Below are 17,853 nucleotides of genomic sequence, written 5' to 3'. Positions count from 1 at the left end.
AGTTTGGAGCTCACAGTCGTCTGGAGCAGTGGAGTCAGCAACTGAAACCTGGAGGTGACTGCCAGCCAAATGGAAATCTGTTGAGACAAATTTAAACTAGGAACAGAAGTTAAAATTTATGAACTTATTTGGAACCCTTAGGTCCATACCCTTAGCAATGGGAAAAGCAGTAGTCCCAAGACCAGGAGAGAGGAAAAATACCATCTTTGGGAATACTTATCTGGGGTCGACCTCTGCGAAGTGGGTCTAGGTTTTTATGACTCTTTTGATCCTTTGAGGCCTACTTACAAAATGACATAAAAGTTTTAGATACATTAGTATTACCAATCTATACTGAAATCCATAAACAGCAGAAGTGGACTCATGCCTTTGAGTCCCAACAAGAACTACAGATTTGGGTTAAAAGCTTGTGCATTTTCCTTCTGTCCAGAAAGCCAGGTATAAATTGGAAAGAGATTTTTGGCCTGGTGAGAGGCACTTTTAGGTTTACATTTAGACATATTTAGATGACATCTAAAACAAATCCAAAATGTTGAGCTTGTGACTGAACAGTAAGTAGTCATTGCTCTACCAGCTCATCAGGGCTCCTAAATGTTAAGCTCTGAACCATAGAACAGGAGAGTAATCTGAAACATATCTCATTTTATACTCATATCTGAACCTTTATGACTTACTTAAACTTTTATATCTTAGAACATTTTCCTAAAAGTGAGCTAACAAGAAAGCTATAGCCTTGCATGAGGATCTGGTTGATGCTGCCATGCTGACAAAGTTAGAGCTAGCCTGGCCATCAGTACTGTCAGAGATCTGAGAAGGATAAACTATATCTGAGTGCAGACCAAGAAGCTTCCAATCCTATAAATTACAGGGACCAATCCCTACCCAGGTCTCCATACCGTTGGAGGCACCAGTCAGAACAGCATCAATCTTCTTCCACCATCAGGTCCATAAGGCAGAGTATTTTTCCTGTGGAATAGGGACATGGAAGACTGACCTTGATCAGACAAAAGGGTGCAATCAATTCCAGTGTCCTACTGCTTGTCCACAGTCTGGGCTGGGTCCTGGTGGTAGGCGTTGCATCGGGGCATCTTGCCCTGTGGTCAGCGTTGTCATATTTCAGGCAGAGACGTTGTGGTGCCTCGTACGTAATCTTCTTTGGAGACCTTGGGTCACTGCTAGGATCTGGAAGCCTGTCTGATATAGTAAGCTTTTAGATCAACATTTAAATGCCATATTCTGCAGATCTCTGAAGTATGAGGGCTGTCCAGGTATATCTGAATAGACAAACTTTGTTTCAAGCTTAACCCTAAAAACATATGCAAGAGACTGAGTAAATGAGTAAACTTACATCAGTACTTACTTACCCTGACTACAATTAAAAAACTTGATTACTTATTACTGACTATTTATGTTCTCTAACAGTCTACAAAAGTAGCCTAAAAACAATGCTTTTAAGTTGAAGCTCTTCTAGCATCAAATATAGGTTCAGTAAAGAAACCAAAACAAAATATCATTATACAACATTCTTAAGCCTGAACGTACCTTGGGTAAGAAGAAACATTTTTTAAGCCATTGGTTTTTAACTATAAAAACTGTTCTTAAAAGACTGAGATCTCTCAAATGTCTTCCACCACTGCAACTAGACTCTTTTTGGAACTCTAGTCCTGCCATACATTTGCAAACCTCAGCTGTTTCCTATGATTCCTTTATGTTGCAAAGTTTGGTTGTCAGAGCAAGGTATATTCCTGTGAATAAAAGCATTGATGTGCAGCTTTAATATTAATCAAATACCTTATTTATTAAACATATGTTGCCATCTATTTAAATTCTCTAGAAACTTGCTGTTGAACATTTGGTAAAGACATAAGTATTAGGTGTTAACCCGAGTAGATCTTTATAACCTTAGTAAAAGATGGCTGCCAGCCACATGGCTGCCCATGAGGTCACCAGCCAAATGGAGGAAGCCACGTGGTTGCTGTTTAAAGCTCATTTTTTAAAACAATAATTACTTTCACACATACACACAGTTGGATCCAAGTTACACACATACATACATACAGTTAAAGCTTGCTTACATTTTCAAGTCACATACCTGTATACATACACACATAAGCAGTTTGCAGAATCATTAGCCATTCTTAAGATGAAAACCAACCGGAATCAACTTTTAAATTCAGTATTTGCAGGTATAAGAAACCATAACAAATCACATCCCTCTGACCTTCTACGACCTTCCATGTACCCTCAGTCCGTTCCTTTCATCCCTCAGACATTTACTCCAAATTCCGCTTTTTCTTTTCCTTTAAAACAGAAACTCTTACCAAAGTCTTTCTTGTGATTTCCCTCAGTACTCTAGAATATATTGTAAAGTTACAAATATTTTAAACAAGAACAGAAATACATGCATACACCATAACCAGAATAACTCTCAATTTGCATCAGCACTGTACCGCAGACAAGAAACTGTTGGTGACATTCCATTCTTGGAGCCAGACCTTGATCAGGTTTTAGCCCCAGGGCAGGTCTTGGGAGACCCACCCAACAGCATGGAAGAGGAGGATGGGGAAAGCGGGGGAAAGCATGCACCATGGAGACAAAAGATTGCTGTTAACCTCAGACCCTCAAGTACACGAGAACGGCAGACTGAAAGTGACTCCATGCCCTGGCTAGGCCCACAGACCTATAGGTCACTCCTCAGCTGTGACCCTGGAGGGGCAGTTAGTTCTCCACCAGCCCCCACACTGAGCTCCTTGAGGCTCTTGCTGGCTCCCGCCAGCTCTGCCCCATGTCCACACAGGAGCCCAGCCAGAACCTGCTGGCCGTATCTGGGCCCCACAGTGCTCACAGCCCGCTCTAGCACAAAGCCATGCCTAGTTCCCATGCAGCCAAGCCTCTACTCCACAGCTTTGTGAGCGAGCTGGGGCCCCGAACCCGCTGCATCTAGGCCCCGTGATGCTCACGGCCGCCTAGCCCTCTCAGTGGCGCCCTGGGTTCCTGAAGTAGCAGCTGTGCAGCCGCAAGCTTTCTGCTGCCTGCTGCCTGTACTCTGGTCAGAGAGAGCAAGGAAGCAATGTTAGGTTAGTCTGTGCCAGTTCAACCACCGAAGGGGTCTCCATCCCTTCGGCTGGCAATCGGCCCACAAGTCCCAATGCATACACAAGCTCAGGCATAAAACACTCACACATGTGGCCACAGTTCTCACACATTTATACATTTATGAAGGTATAACAAATAACACTGACGAACAAGATAGGCAGACAAAAAGGAAGAACAAGGGCCCTACAGATGGTCCAGGCAGACGAGAGTCCGGAGAGGGAGCCTCGATAATGCCAAAGACCTACAGATGGGACAGGGGCAATTCCCCCGATCCCCAGATGGATCCAAACAGACGGACCCCTCATGGGCATCTCCCGATCCCCAGATGGATCCAAACAGACGGACCCCTCACGGGCATCCTAACAGACGGACCCCTCTCGGGCGTCCTATGACGGGGGGACCTGTAAGGACCCCCGCGTCCTGATGAGGGGTTGGAACGTCTTCCAACTCCTCCAGGTCACCTTACAGGCGCGTCCACCAAGGTGAGCCTGTCAGATTCAACCGCAGGCTTCGGATAAGAGAATGAAAGTAAAAGGAAAGCGAAGACAAGAAAATTGAGCGCTCTTACCGATCGGTGCAGATGAACCTCCGGAGCTCTTAGGTGTCCCGGTGGGGGGTCTCTGGGGATCCCGGACGAGCCCCCAAATGTTGTGCCCAGATCGTGACCCCCAGAGAGACCACCAAAGACGAGCATGCCGGAATGCAAAAGCAAGGTTTAATTCTGGATATCCAAATGCAATACAAGCCTAGGCAGGGACTTCGTCCAATACATCCAACGCAGTGGAGGCTGGAGGAAGCGCCCACCTGTCTGCAAGTTCAGTTTTTAAAGGGAAAAGTCACAAGGTTACATCATTTAGGGGTGCTAGTACGGGTACAATTCTGATTGGCTCGCTTCTAGGGACTTCTAGAAATTACTTCTAAGGGAGTGGTTGCCCGCCACCATTTCTCATTGGCTGCCCTCAGGTGGAGGCATTTCTGTGATCAGTTACCCTGGAAACCAGGGAGAGGACATTCCATAGTCTGGCAGGCATTACCTCGTGACTATCTTGTGGCTCTGTACTTTTACACTTCCTGGTTTCTGGAATCTGAACTGACTGGTCTCAGTAACTTCTGGCCTGTTCCAGTAACTTATGGCCTGTAGCTAAAAGGAGCAGTCTTAGGCCTTTAGTTTTGGGGTGAGAGCATTTTGGTCTTATTTTGGTTCCACACTACTCTGCTCTGTTCTTGAATGATTTCTGAAGAGAAAGCCAATGTGACTCTTATTCATGTTTCCTCTACAGGTCAAGTTTTGTCTTTTTCAACATTCCCTGTCTTTGGTTGCTGCAATTGAAATGATATATCCGGGTGTTAAAAACAATTCATACTTTCCCATTTGTAGTAAGAGTTCTTTTGTTTGAGACAGGGTCTTCTGACGTAGTCCAGAGGGCGGGGGTTAATGGTGTCAGCAACCACACAGACTATTTTCTGACGTTACTTTTTTCTACGTTTGTTTTGGGGACTGGAGAGTGAACCCAGGCCACATGCATGCTATGCATGGCTTTACCACTGAGCTATACGCACAATTCCTACTTGATGTTTGTGTTATTTTATTTTTCGAGACAAGGTGTCTCTTGGGCTAGCCTCAAACTTGAAATCCTCCCGTGTCAGCCGCCTGAGTGCTGAGACAGGTATGTGTTTCCATACGTGACTGCTACTTAGGTTTCTGAACTTCCTGCATCTGTAACTTGGTGTATATGACTAGCTTTGGAACATTGTTGGGCATTATTTCAAACATTCTCTTCCTTTCTTCTTCTGGTATTGTCATTACATGTGAACTTTCCTAATTTTCCCCGGTTCTTAGACATCCTTCCAGTCCCACTTTGCCGCTTTAGACTTGAGTTTGGGAAGTTTTTACTATGGATGGCTTTGGGCTCACCATGTCTTCTCTCGGCCACCTCCAGCCTGATGATGAGCTCAACAGTGGGCATTCAGTTCTTTCTCTGATTTCAACCTGTTTATCTACCCATATGTTCTTAGGTGTTCTCCACTTTTAGAGCCCTTGGCATATTAATCATGGTTGCTGTCAATTCCTGGCCTGAGAATTCCAACCCCCCCCCCCCACTTGACGTATTAGTCTTGTTCTGACTGTTAGCATTCTGAACCGCCCCTTGGGGCCGTCCAGCGTCTTCCAAGAAAACCGCCCCCCCTCCTCTTTCTTCCTTTCCCTCTCTTCACGAGGCGTATCTCCCCACCCACTGGGGCACCTCACCCACCCTGCCAAGGCCTACGTGTGCTGTTTCACATTAACACTGACACCCGCCATCTCTTTTTTTTTTTTCTGGAGCTGAGGACCGAACCCAGAGCCTTGCATTTGCTAAGCAAGCGCTCTACCACTGAGCTAAATCCCCAACCCCGCCTGCCATATCTCTTGCAATGTCTTTTAGCGAGTTTGGTGATGTTTTGGCTGGAAGTCGGATGTGATGCATGAGGTACCAGGCTACTGGTAATTAGGCTTTTGGTAAGAGTAAATGCTAATCTGAGCAGGAGCTAGACTGACCGTCCCTACAGGTGTAACTGAAAGAGGCTGCGGCTTCCTGCTTTTCCTCTTTGAGAGGAAATCCCTCAAAATTCCTTCTTCGGGTCTGTCTTGAACTCTCAAAGTCACAAATCAATGGACCCCTGAAGATATGATAGTATCTAGGAAGCACTCTATATTATGATCATGTTTAACTACGTATGATGTATGTGTGAAAGAGGCCACACATGTTCCATGATTCACATGTGCCAGTCAAAAGACAATTTTTAAATTATTTTTTTAGGATTTTTTTTTTTTTTTTATGTGTATGTGTGTTTTGCCTGCATGTGTGTCCAGGCCTCACTTGCACACCTGGCACCTTCAGAGGCCAGAAGAGGGGTATGGATCCCCATAACTGGAGTTATCTCCTTGGGTTTTGCCACACTGCACACATACTCCAGGCTAGCTGGCCCTTCGGATTCAGGCCAGTTCTCCTGTCTCTCGCCTCACGTCTCGTCACCACAGTGTTTGGACTAGAGAAGCACGCCATTATCTTTTCCCGTGGGCTTCAGGGTTAACCTCAGGTCAGCAAGGTTGCTTGGCAACTGCTTCCACAGGATGAGCCGTCTTTCTGACCCCATGTGTCTAGTTCTTACTTAGCTGGAGTCCCTGGGCCTGGGCCTTCTACAATTGCAGGAAACAAAAGATTTAAAGGAAGGTGGAATTGTGCATCAGTTCTCTAGATCGACAAAGTCCTGGCAGAGTAATTTCCCTTAAAGGTCAAGTGTGTCTTATGGAAAATAATTTGGATATTCTTTCAAAGTAAGCTATTACTTCCCAGGTGTATTTCAAAACAATGAGAGTACTTCAAAAGTCACCTCCCCCAACCACCCCCCCACCCCCGCCCAGGGCTGAAATGCATGGAATTCCAGTGATCACCTGAGGATCTGGTCTGCAGGAAGGTCAGCTCTGCTGAGGTGCTAAGCAGGCACCGGCTCCAGTGGCCGCACCTCCACCTCAGCCGATCTCAGCAACAAGTCTCCACCCGCCCATCTGTGCAGGTTTGAGGGAGTTCATGTGACTTCAGTTTTCTGATGGATCTAAGATTTTCAATGGCCCAGCTGGTTTTTGTTCTAAATGTTGTAATGGTGGGTTGCTTTCAAGCTCTTTATTTGCTGGGGTGAAATAAGGAGTCCTCTACCCTTTCTGCAGTCATCACAGCCCAAAAGCCCCGGCTCCCCCGGTGTGCGTCCCAAGCACTCACCCCACTCCCTTGGCTGGGTGACTGGAAGGCTGCGGGCAGGCACGATAACTTACTCTTGTATTTGAAGCACAAGACAGAAGCTCACGTTTTCTAAATCAAGGAAAGGGATACCAGACACCACGCTTTCCACTCATTCAAACCAGCGCTCCCTTTCTTTGGGTCATTGCTCCATTTATTAGAGTAACCACGTTTGGAGAGGCACAAAGCACTGAGGTTACATGACTACAAAGTTCTCCCAAATCCCAGGTCTCTCTCTTCATCACAGAGCTTTCACTTCTGCTTAAAGAACAAGTTTTCAAAATATCTGAGCTGGGTTAACACACAGACCCCAAATACGTGGGAACCGCTATGTTTAAATGCTCAACTTCCTCTCTAGCGTCTTCTTGAAAGGATCCGGCGTCAAGGGCTGAAATGTAGAGGTCATGATGCAAACGCTTTGGAGGGCAGTGAAGTCAGCCCGCACCAAGTGGCTATGCTGCAGCGTGCACAGAGCTCGCTCGCTCGGCAAGGGCTCACTGGGCCATCTGGGCCTCCATGGCCTGTGCCGTCCACTCCGGGGCTGTCTGACTAATCTTCTCTAGAAGGTTGTTTACTTGGAAACAAAGTGATTGGATCTGCTTGTCCCATGTTGGCAGGGCTTCTCGTGCTAAAGACAGAATAAAAATGGAAAAAAAAAAGAAATTACTTACAAATCAAAGATAAATTACAACAGTGCTAATTTAAAAAAAAAAAAAAAAGTTTATTCCGGAAATCTTGGCTGAAAATATCAATTAAGCAGCAGTTAAGAACTCCAATCAGGTGGAGCATGGCGGCACTCAGAAGGCAGAACTAGGCAGGATCTCTGTGAGTTTTTAGCTAGCCTGGTCTACAAAGAGACACTGTCTCCAAAACCAAACCAAACAAAAACACAACAAAACTCAAATCACTAACAACAAATATAAAACATAATTAAAAACAAATACATGTTATTATCAATGCCCTTGAAGACAAAACCCACTCCTGAACACACCTATCAGAACAAAGCCAGCCACAGAAGAGCCTCAGAGCAGCATTGCTGGAGGGCTGGTTCCTCACCAGTGTTTACAGGGTGACACTGCCATCTACTGGGAAACACTGGACTTACACACAAGAACGTGCCTACCTCACCTAAAACAGCAGAAAAAGAACATAAACGTAAAATCTACTCAAAAACAGTATCTTGAATCTACAACTTTTTTTTTTTTAATGAGCAATAGTCAGAAATGAAAAACTTGGAAGAAGTCTCATTTAAAATAGCATTTTAAAAGAACACAGACTGGGACTGGGGAGAGGGTTCAGCAGATAAGAGCACTGGCTGCTCTTCCAGAGACCCGGGAGGGTTCAAGTCTCAGCACTCACATGTTGTTTCACAACCATCTGTAACTCCGGTTCTAGGGGATCCAGCACCTTTCCTTACATATATGCTGCAGGTTAAAGACCCACACACATAAAAATAATTTTAAAAAGGCAGTGTGAGCCAGGGGGATCCCTTTAAGCTTAAGGCCAGCCTGATCTACATAGTAAGTTCTAGGACAGCTACATAGAGAGACAACAACAACAACAACAACAACAACAACAATAATAATAATAAATTAAGCTGGGTATAGTGGCACACACTTAAATCCCAGCACTCAGGAGGCAGAGGCAGGCAGATCTTTGAGTTTGAGTCCAGCCTGGTCTACAGAATGAGTTCCAGGACAGCCAGGGCTGTTACACAGAGAAACCCTGCCTTGAAAAAAAAAAAGATCTGTTCTCTAACTTCGTTGAAATCCTCAAGGGCCACCTCTTCTGAAAACAGAAAAGCAATTAATCACACACACACACACACACACACACACACACACACACACACACACACCCTCCAGAGCAAACACACTACTTTCCAGACTGCTCTACAGAAACATGCATGCTACTACATAGATATGACACGACAAACCACTCAGGAGTGGTGAACAGTGAACCCATGTGTTATTCAGCTGTGAACAATCAGACTGCTGCTTCCTGGTGTGAAAGTGTCCCCAGTACAGTGAATGAAAGGCAACCGCACTTGAAAATACACCCCACACTCCTACCTTTAAAACCTCGCTTCCCTACAAGTCTGCACTAACCTCAGGCCCGGAGGGTGTGGCGGGAATGCAGATGGTGGCCTTCCCCTTGTCGCTCTCTGTTTAGCCTGTTCTGAACATGTTTATCAGTTTTCATCTGAACAACTAAAAAATTCCGCATTTTATTAGCTGTATCTAGACTTTTGTTTGTGAGTGTGATGCATGAATGTGGGCATGTTCTCATTTATGTTCACGTGTGGGAGTATACACACAGGGGTATGAGTGGAGGATGTCTTCTATGCTCTCCACCTTATTTTTTCAGTTTTTAAATTTTATTTGTGGCTACTGAGATGGCTCAGTGGTTAAGAGCACTAGCTGCTCTTCCAGAGGGCCTGGGTTTGAATCCTAGCACCCACATGGCAGCTCACTACTGTCTGAAATTCTGGTTCCAAGGGCTGCCGTCATCTGGCCTCCACCAGGCACTCGGTACACAGACATGCATGTAGGCAAAACCCCCATTCACATAAAAATAAATCTTAAAAGAGAGAGATTCTCTTGCTCAATTTAAGTAAATGTATGTGTGAATGTGTGTGTGTGTGTGTGTGTGTGTGTGTGTGTGTGTGTGTGTGCAGGGGGGGGCAGGGCATGCACACGCAAGTGTATGAGGAATGAGGCAAGGCAGATGCCACAGAGAACAGCTCTGTGGAGTTTTCTCCCCTTCCAGCTGTGTGCAGGTCCAGGAATGAACTAGTCTCCAGGCTTGCACAGCAAATTCCTTACCCACCACCAATCTCACTGGCCTCTCCACCTTTTTGAGACAGGAGCTGATGTAGCCAGACTGTCTAAGACTAACTACCGGCCCTGCCAGCACTGGATCACAGGTGCACGGCTGCCATGCTTCTCTTTTTATGGGTGTTGGGGTTAAACTCGGGTCCTCGGGCCTGCATTGTAAGCACTTACCTACTGAGCCATCTCCGGGTTCTATCCCAATATAAAGAGATGTGAATTGTCTTTTCTCTTGGTGACACCTTTGTCCTATTACTTATTACATGTTCTGCTTCTCCCTTATTCCCAAGGAGCAGGACACTGACTGTTTGGGTACACCACAGAAAATAAGACAGACTTAAGACAGAGAGCATGGTTTGTGAGCAGATGCACATGTTCAGATAGCCCCACAGTTAAAAAAAATAAGATTGTTCTAGGGGAAATTCGGGGTGACATAGGAGCACATGATTTACAGCTACACCTAGTGTGCAGGGATGGGAAGATCGCCCATTGACACTGCTGATGCAAACTGAGACGTGAGACAAAGACGGCTGCTAGAGAGGGTGGGGGGTTTTTGGTTTTGTTTTTTTGAGACAGGGTTTCTCTGTGTAGCCCTGGCTGTCCTGAAACTTGATTTGTAGACCAGGCTGGCCTCAAACTCACAGAGATCCACCTGCTTCTGCCTCCAGAGTGCAGGGATTAATGGCATGCGCCACCACCGCCCGGCTCTTCTTCTTCTTTTCCTTTTTTCTTTTCTGAGGGTGGATATTTTGCACTGCATGATGGGAAAGGGAACCACAATGCTGGAAAAACTAAAGAAGATCTACATGGACTGACAAAAGAGAGCTACAAAGGACCTGGTAGGGATGTGGGAGCTTTTAGACAGGCCACGTGATGTAGCCCAGGCTGGCCACAAGCTCAAGATCCTCTTGCTAAGACTGCATGCTTCCATCACCACACCTGGTGTCTTTCTTTATGTTTTCTTTTTTTCAAAAGAAGACTGACTTTATTTTATGTGTGTGAATATTTTGCCTCTATGTATGTATGTGTACCACGTCCATGCCTGGTGCCTAGAGAGGCCATAAGAGGGGGTAACCAGGAACTGGAGTTACAGAGGGTTCTGAGCCACTTTGTGGGTGCTGGGAACTGAACCTGGGTCTGCTCCAAGAATAGCAAGTGCTCTTAACTGCTGAGCTATCTTTCCAATCTAATTTTCTTTTTATTTTCCTGCTCTAGTTTGTTTTTAACTGAAATAGAGCTACATCACTTTCTGCCCCTCCCTCTGTTTTCTTTCTTTCTTTCTTTCTTTTTAAACACCACAATCACTCTGGCTACACTGGAAAAACTAGACTGGAAAGGAACTGTAGACAAGAGAAAAAATCCAGAGGCCAGGACAGCAGTGTTCAGGTAAGTTAAATAGAGAATACAAAACTATTTGTATTAGAGGGTAAAAGCACTTCCAGGTGAGCATTACTTGAATTCAGTCTCTAGGACTCACAGTGGACAGAGAGAACTGACCACTGAAAATTGTCCTCTACCCTTCACACGTGTTCCAAGGCATGTGAGCATGCGCACACACACACACACACACACACACACACACACACACACACACACACACACACACACTAATAGTCATAATAATTACATTTAACTTTTTTTAAATGTTTTTTTTGGAGACAACATCTCTCTGTGCAGCTTTGGCTGTCCCGGATCTCGCTCTGTAGACCAGGCTGGCCTCGAACTCCACAGAGATCCGCCTGCCTTTGCCTTCCAAGTGCTGGGATTAAAGGTATGCGCCACCATACCCAATGGACTCCTGGCCGTACTAGGAACTATAATTATAGGGTAGGGAAGATGAGAGAGTTAAACATAAGAAACTGAAGAAAAGGTGAACATGTAGGTTTTGCTGGCTAGCTATACTGGACATGTGTTCATCCTACATGCCTGTTAGGTAATCTGGTACAGACACCTTAAGAGTGAACTAGAGCCATGGGGCTGAGAACGAGGAGAGACCGGTCCACGTTAAATCCAGCCACTTCCACACAGATAAGCTGACAGAACCAAAGGGAAGAGATCACCACAGAGACCCAGTGCTGAGAGCAGGAAAAGGCCTGGGGTTAAGCCCAAGTCCCTGCCTGATGTTAAATCTAAAGGCATCAGCAGGCTCCAGAGATGACTGCACAGGAGGAGGACACACAGGGAAGAGCGTCAGGGCGCATGGCTGTGCTGCTGTGCTCAAAGGGGCGTGATCCACAAAGGAAGCTGACACGGGACGAGCTCCACAAGTCCGAGGCCAGCCTGGGCTACACAGAGAGTTAGGTCAGTGTGGGCTACAGGGCTGCAGACTCTGCTTGCTTATGTGGGAGACCCCCGTGTGTTTAAATACGATGGAAAGGAGTCAGCAGAAATGTAAAAAGCTGAAAACAAACCAAGTGTTAATTCCAGTCTTCTAAAGCAGTTCTTTTTGGTGAGTGTGTGAAGAGCAGGGTTAGAAAAGCGGCCTGAGGGATGGTGAAGGGTGGATGGGGCTAAACCCCTCTTCAGTTTACAGTGGTGTCTGTCTGTCCTGCCTCTCCACCAGCGACACTGACTAGCTTAACTGAAAACATGAATGATAAGGAGGGTTTCCCTGGACAGCTAGAATAAAAGGTCAGTAAGTTCTACTTGCTGAGAGCTGGAGAACCAGTGTTCTCGGGGAAGAGCACACCAATTGGTTATCCAATACCAAAAGGTCAGCCCCAAACAAACATATATACAAGTACATTATACGGACAGAGCAGATTATATTTAAGAACATATATGTATCTGCATTTCCAAATACACAAATCACAGCAATTAATGAAAAAAAGAAGACATGAACTTGAAAGAACAAGGAGGGCATATGAAAGGATGTGGGGGGAGGGAAGGGAAGGGGGGATGTTGTAATTATATTATAATCTCAAAGGTAAAAGTAATTTAAAAAAAGGTCAATAGGCAGGTTAAATGTCCTAGGGAACCAGTGAAAACAGAACTGAACAAGGGGACCACAGGATCCAACCTAATCAGAAAGAGAAGGCAGAAAGGCCAGCACTTGTTGTGGGGTGTCTTTCTGTACATTGTGTTGCTCTCACTGGTTGATAATAAAGCTGTTTGGCCAATGGCAAGGCAGAATAAGGTTAGGCGGCACATTCCAACTGAAGACGGAGAGGAAGAGGGTGGAGTCAGGCAGAAGCTGCGAGCCACCACCAGAAGCAAGATGTGAGAGAACAGGTAATGTCATGAAGCCATGTGGCAAAACACAGATTAATAGAAATGGGTTGAATTAAGTTATAAAGGCTAGTTAATAATGAGCCTGAGCCATAGGCCATACAGTTTGTAATTAATATAAGCCTCTGTGTGTTTACTTGGAACCGAGCGGCTATGAGACTGGGCAGGACACAGGAAACCTTCTAGCTACAAGCAATGACTAGAAGGAAGTAGAGGGCTGTGCAGTGGTGGTGCACGCCTTTAACCCCAGCACTTGGGAGGCAGAGCCAGGCAGATCTCTGTGAGTTCAAGGCCAGCCTGTTCTACAGAGCGAGATCCAGGACAGGCACCAAAGCTACACAGAGAAACCCTGTCTCAAGGAAGTGGAGGTCAGCACACTCGTGGCCCTCCTGGGTCCAGGAGGAGTTGTACAGAAAGTAGAGTGATGGACATGCACTACCAGTGCCCACAGCCGGCCACACCCATCTGTGCTGAGGAAGGTCTTTCAAAGGAAAACCTCACAAGTAAACAATGTCCCGGCCCCAGATGTAAAGTGGGACTAAGAGCTGGAAGTCAAGGGTCCACTCCCCTGCCTACCTACGTTAGCTCACTGAGCTCGAGGAGGAAAGGCAGTTGTCATGCCATGTGCCCCACACATGGCTTGAGTTCAACAACGGTCAGGTGACAAAATGTGCAAACTGATACAATCTCAGTTAAATTTTTCTTGGCTTAGAAATGTCGAGATTAATATATTCATAACTACAACCTTTAAAATTATTTTAAATTATTTCTTTTGGAACAAGCTCATTGAGTAATAGATTTCTGGGTCAAAAACAATTCAACATATTTGAATCACAAACATACAACAGCTCATTGACATTTTACTGTAATGAGAATGCACAAAACTTCTTACTTTCAAAATGAACTATTCCATCAATCTGGTCAATAAATCCATTCATACGTCCTTCTGTTATCATTTGAGATGCTATCTTTTCTGCCTATTAAAAACAGAAACAGAACAACCTCTCAGAAACTGAGTATCACATAGAAAACCATTCCCACATACTCAAGTGAAAGCCTCTGGCTTACCTCCCTGTCACTGTGTGATTGTCTGTCATTTGCAGAGGAACATGTCTTGTACTCCTAGTTTCTTACCCCATCGCTTAAGTTAACTGGGACCTATTTCACTGTGTTGGGAGTTGTCTGTTTTGGAAACAAGGTCTCTCTATAGACCCTGGCTGACCTAGAACTCATGATCCTCTTGCGTCAGCCTCTCAAGTGAGGAGAATACAGACATGCCAGACTTTTGCTGGATAAGATTCTAGCCATTTTTACCAACTTTCTCCTCTATTTAAAATCAAAATATCAAATTTTCTTCTCTCTTTTTCTTTTTTTTTCTTTTTTTTTTTTTTTTTTTTTTTTGATGAAGAGTCTCATAACTCCCAGGCTGGCCTCAAGTTGCTATGCAGCTGAGGATGAACTTAAACTTCTAGTCCTCCTGCCTCCACTACCAAGTGCTAGCATTACAGGAGTGTACCATCGGTCTAATTTATGCAGGTAAGACTGACTCCAGAGCCTTGTGTATGCTAAGCAGACACTCTACCAACAGAACTGCAAAACCAGCCTCAAAATTTCACTGAGGTCCACATCTTAAAAAGATATATTTTTTTAAATTGCAGGCACACAGTTCTGCTGCTGCCCTTGCCCAGTGCTGCCTCTAAAGCACCACACAACTGAGCTCGGTGGTTGAGAGCGCCGGCTGTTCTTCCAGAGCCCCGGGGTGTGATTCCCACATGGCAGTTCACGACAGTCCGTAAGTCCAGTCCCAGGGGGTCCAGCCCTCTTCTGACTTCTACAAGCAACAGCAAACATGTGGTGCAGAGACACACACACAGGTAAAACACCCATACACACGGGGCTTGAGAGGTGGTCAATGTAGAGAGGGTCTGAGTTCAGTTCCCAGCATCCACATCAGTGGCTCACAACTGACTGTAATTCTAACTCCAGTATATCTGAAGTCCTCTTCTGGCTTTCCTGAGTACACACAAACATGTGCAGAGCATACACATAAATAAAAATAATAAATCTTAAATTCCATACACATAAGATAAAATAATTAAACATCCTAAAATAAATAAATAGTTCTGGGGGGAACAGAAAAACCTGTTTTTCTTATATCAATTTCTGTGTATTCATTACAAAACACTTTGGTGTTTGGTCTATGTAGCCAAGACAAGCTTGCTACTTTCCTGCCTCCTCCTCCTGAGTCCTTCGATCATAAGATGTCCCATATTCAGCTATTTAAAAAGCCCAAGAACCAAACAAAGATACAAATGTTCATATTCACAAAGGAAATGAAGAGGATTTTAAAATATAGAGAGGCAAAAGCAAAATGCTCTAAAGCCAGCTCCTATTGCCACAGTTAATGTTTAGCACACATGAGCAGATTAGACTGTGACTGGTCATTTTGTTTGGCTTGGTTTTGAAATGTGTATGGATGTTTTGCTTACATGAATGTCTGTCCACCACATGCATTCCTGTTGCAAGAGACCAGGAGAGGGCATAGGATTCCCTGGAACTGGAGTTACAGATGCTTGTGAACCACTGTATGGGTCCTGGGAATCAAACCCAGGTCCTCTGCAAGAAAAGCCAGTGCTCTTAACTGATGAGCCATCTCTCTGGCCCCTGACTTGCTCATCTTTTACAGACATCCTCACAATCAATACTACATCATCCGACTGACTGATTATAATCTATTACTAACAATATATTCACTTCCCCTAGTCTCCACAAGAACCATCCCCTCAACCCTGAGAAGAGAGCTTCTTTGTTTGTCTTACTCTGTAGCCATCTTCCTACCTCAGTCTCTAAAGTGCTGAGATCATAGGTGTGAGCTACCATTCTTGGCTAAGAAAAACATCTTTTAAATGGCAACTGTAGTCTCAGTTCCCAAATCAATCCACTTCCTTTACCAAACATGTACATGCAAAGAATTGTCAGAAAATCCTGAATTAAGACTGGTATTACACACCTGTAATCTCAGTAATTGGGAGGTAGAGGCAGGAGGATCCAGAGTTTAAGGTCATCCTTGGCTTCAGCCTCTTACTGAGTTTGAGACCAGTCTAGGCTGCATGAGATCCTATCTCAAAAAAAAAAAAAAAAAAAAAAAAAAAAAAAAAAAAAAAAAAAAAATCCTAAATTAAAACTTCACAATTAAATAAACTGCATGACTTTACTCTCAGTATGATTTGAAATTCAGATGATGTTTCACAAACAATAACACTATAAATACATTTGGTACTGTGTAGGGATTTGTGTATGACCAACCAAATCCAAAAAATGAAGTAAGACTCCCTAGTACATCAGTCAACTCCTTTGCAGAAATCACAATAGAACATCTTGGGGTCAGAGTCAATCCAGGGCAGAGAAACAAGGACGCACCATCTCCATCTCACACTTCAGAAAGAAGACATCCTTATGGAAAGAGTATAACTTGGGACTTCTCTAAGATTTCCATTCTAAGTAACTATCATAACACAGTCTGAGAGCTAACACCACTAAGTTCATGGCATCAGTACTTCACCAGTTAAACAGTCTCTTCTACTTACCCAGGGCTTTAAACACGTAGCTTTTGTTGTGCTGGCGAACATTATCAATTATGCATTTTTTCCATTACTTCAATAGTTTTGGATTTCAATTCCCTGTTATAAAGTATCGAATTAATAAAATACCTTAGCTGCAGGGATCTCTAAAAGCGCTCCAAGTTCTTCAAATGTGATATTGTTATATAATTTGCTTGCTGACAACAAATTATGCTCAATAACAGCTCTGTCCAAGATGCTGGAACCTTAAATAAACATAAATAAACTCATTAAATATTTGAAACTATTTTATGCTTTAAAAAGATATACCTTTTTTTTTAATTTCTAGGCATGTAATAAATCATTAAAGTCAGTGTTACTTCTCTGATCAAGACATTACTAAATCTTACATTTGATATAATAATTTATTATTATTATATTATTATTATTATTATTATTATTATTATTATTATTATGGTTCTCCCTGACAGGATTTCTCTGTGTAGCCCTGGCTATCCTGGAACTCATTCTGTAGACCAGGACAGTTTCAAACTCAGAGATCTGCCTGCCTCTGCCTCCCGTGTGCTAAGATTAAAGGCAAGCACCAATATGCCAGGGTACATTTACCATTTTAGTTTATATACAATTAAATAAAATACAGTATTTAGAAAAGCAGTGTGACAGCTAATCTTCAACAGCCAATCACATATGGCAACACATCTCTGGGCGTGTCTGTGAGGGTGTTTCCAGATAGGTTTCCCTGAGCGAAGGACCACCCTGGAAGCGGGCACACCATTCCCTGGGCGGGGGCCTGGACTGAACGAAAGCAGAGAGCCAGCAGAGCGTCCTTACTGTCGACACTAGGTGACCAGCCATCTCCCACGCCTGCCATCATGCCTTGCACACTATGGTGGTCTGTATGCTCCTTCCTGTCTTCAGCTGCTTTGGTCGGGTGTGATGTTGAGGAAAGTAATACAGTGAGTAATTAGTAACCACCAAGGATGGATTTAGCCCTTTGCACGGGGGCTTTGCTCCTAGCTGACAAGTCTATTACCTTTTCTTTTTATGCTTTAAGCACATACTTCTATTAGCAAACAGCAGTATAACAATCATGCAATGTGCTCTGGGAGCCTCATAAAACCCTCATCCTAATTTTTTTTTTTTTTTTTTGGTTTTTCAAGACAGGGTTTCCCTGTGTAGCTTTGTGCCTGTCCTGGATCTCGCTCTGTAGACCAGGCTGGCCTCGAACTCACAAAGATCCGCCTGCCTCTGCCTCCTGAGTGCTGGGATTAAAAGCATGCGCCACCACCGCCTGGCAAAGATTCATTTATTTATTAATTTATTATGTATACAATGTACTGC

General features: G+C 44.3%; 1 protein-coding gene across 1 annotated transcript in view; it reads right to left on the bottom strand.

Moving 5' to 3' along the window:
* Positions 1–6,987: 6,987 nt before the first annotated feature.
* Positions 6,988–17,853, bottom strand: part of LOC114695753 (COP9 signalosome complex subunit 4-like) — a gene marked incomplete at its 5' end in the record, with an annotated part of 33,151 nt that continues 22,285 nt past the window's right edge. The window contains 3 exons of the mRNA XM_037208857.1: positions 6,988–7,500; positions 13,824–13,908; positions 16,642–16,757. Of these exons, the coding sequence (XP_037064752.1) occupies positions 7,367–7,500; positions 13,824–13,908; positions 16,642–16,757 (335 nt within the window). The remainder of the gene's footprint in view (positions 7,501–13,823; positions 13,909–16,641; positions 16,758–17,853) is intronic.

This window comes from Peromyscus leucopus, chromosome 10, assembly GCF_004664715.2.
Source record: "Peromyscus leucopus breed LL Stock chromosome 10, UCI_PerLeu_2.1, whole genome shotgun sequence".
NCBI lineage: Eukaryota > Metazoa > Chordata > Mammalia > Rodentia > Cricetidae > Peromyscus > Peromyscus leucopus.
Note: the sequence above shows the minus strand (reverse complement) of the source record. Positions and strands in the feature narration are given on the sequence as shown.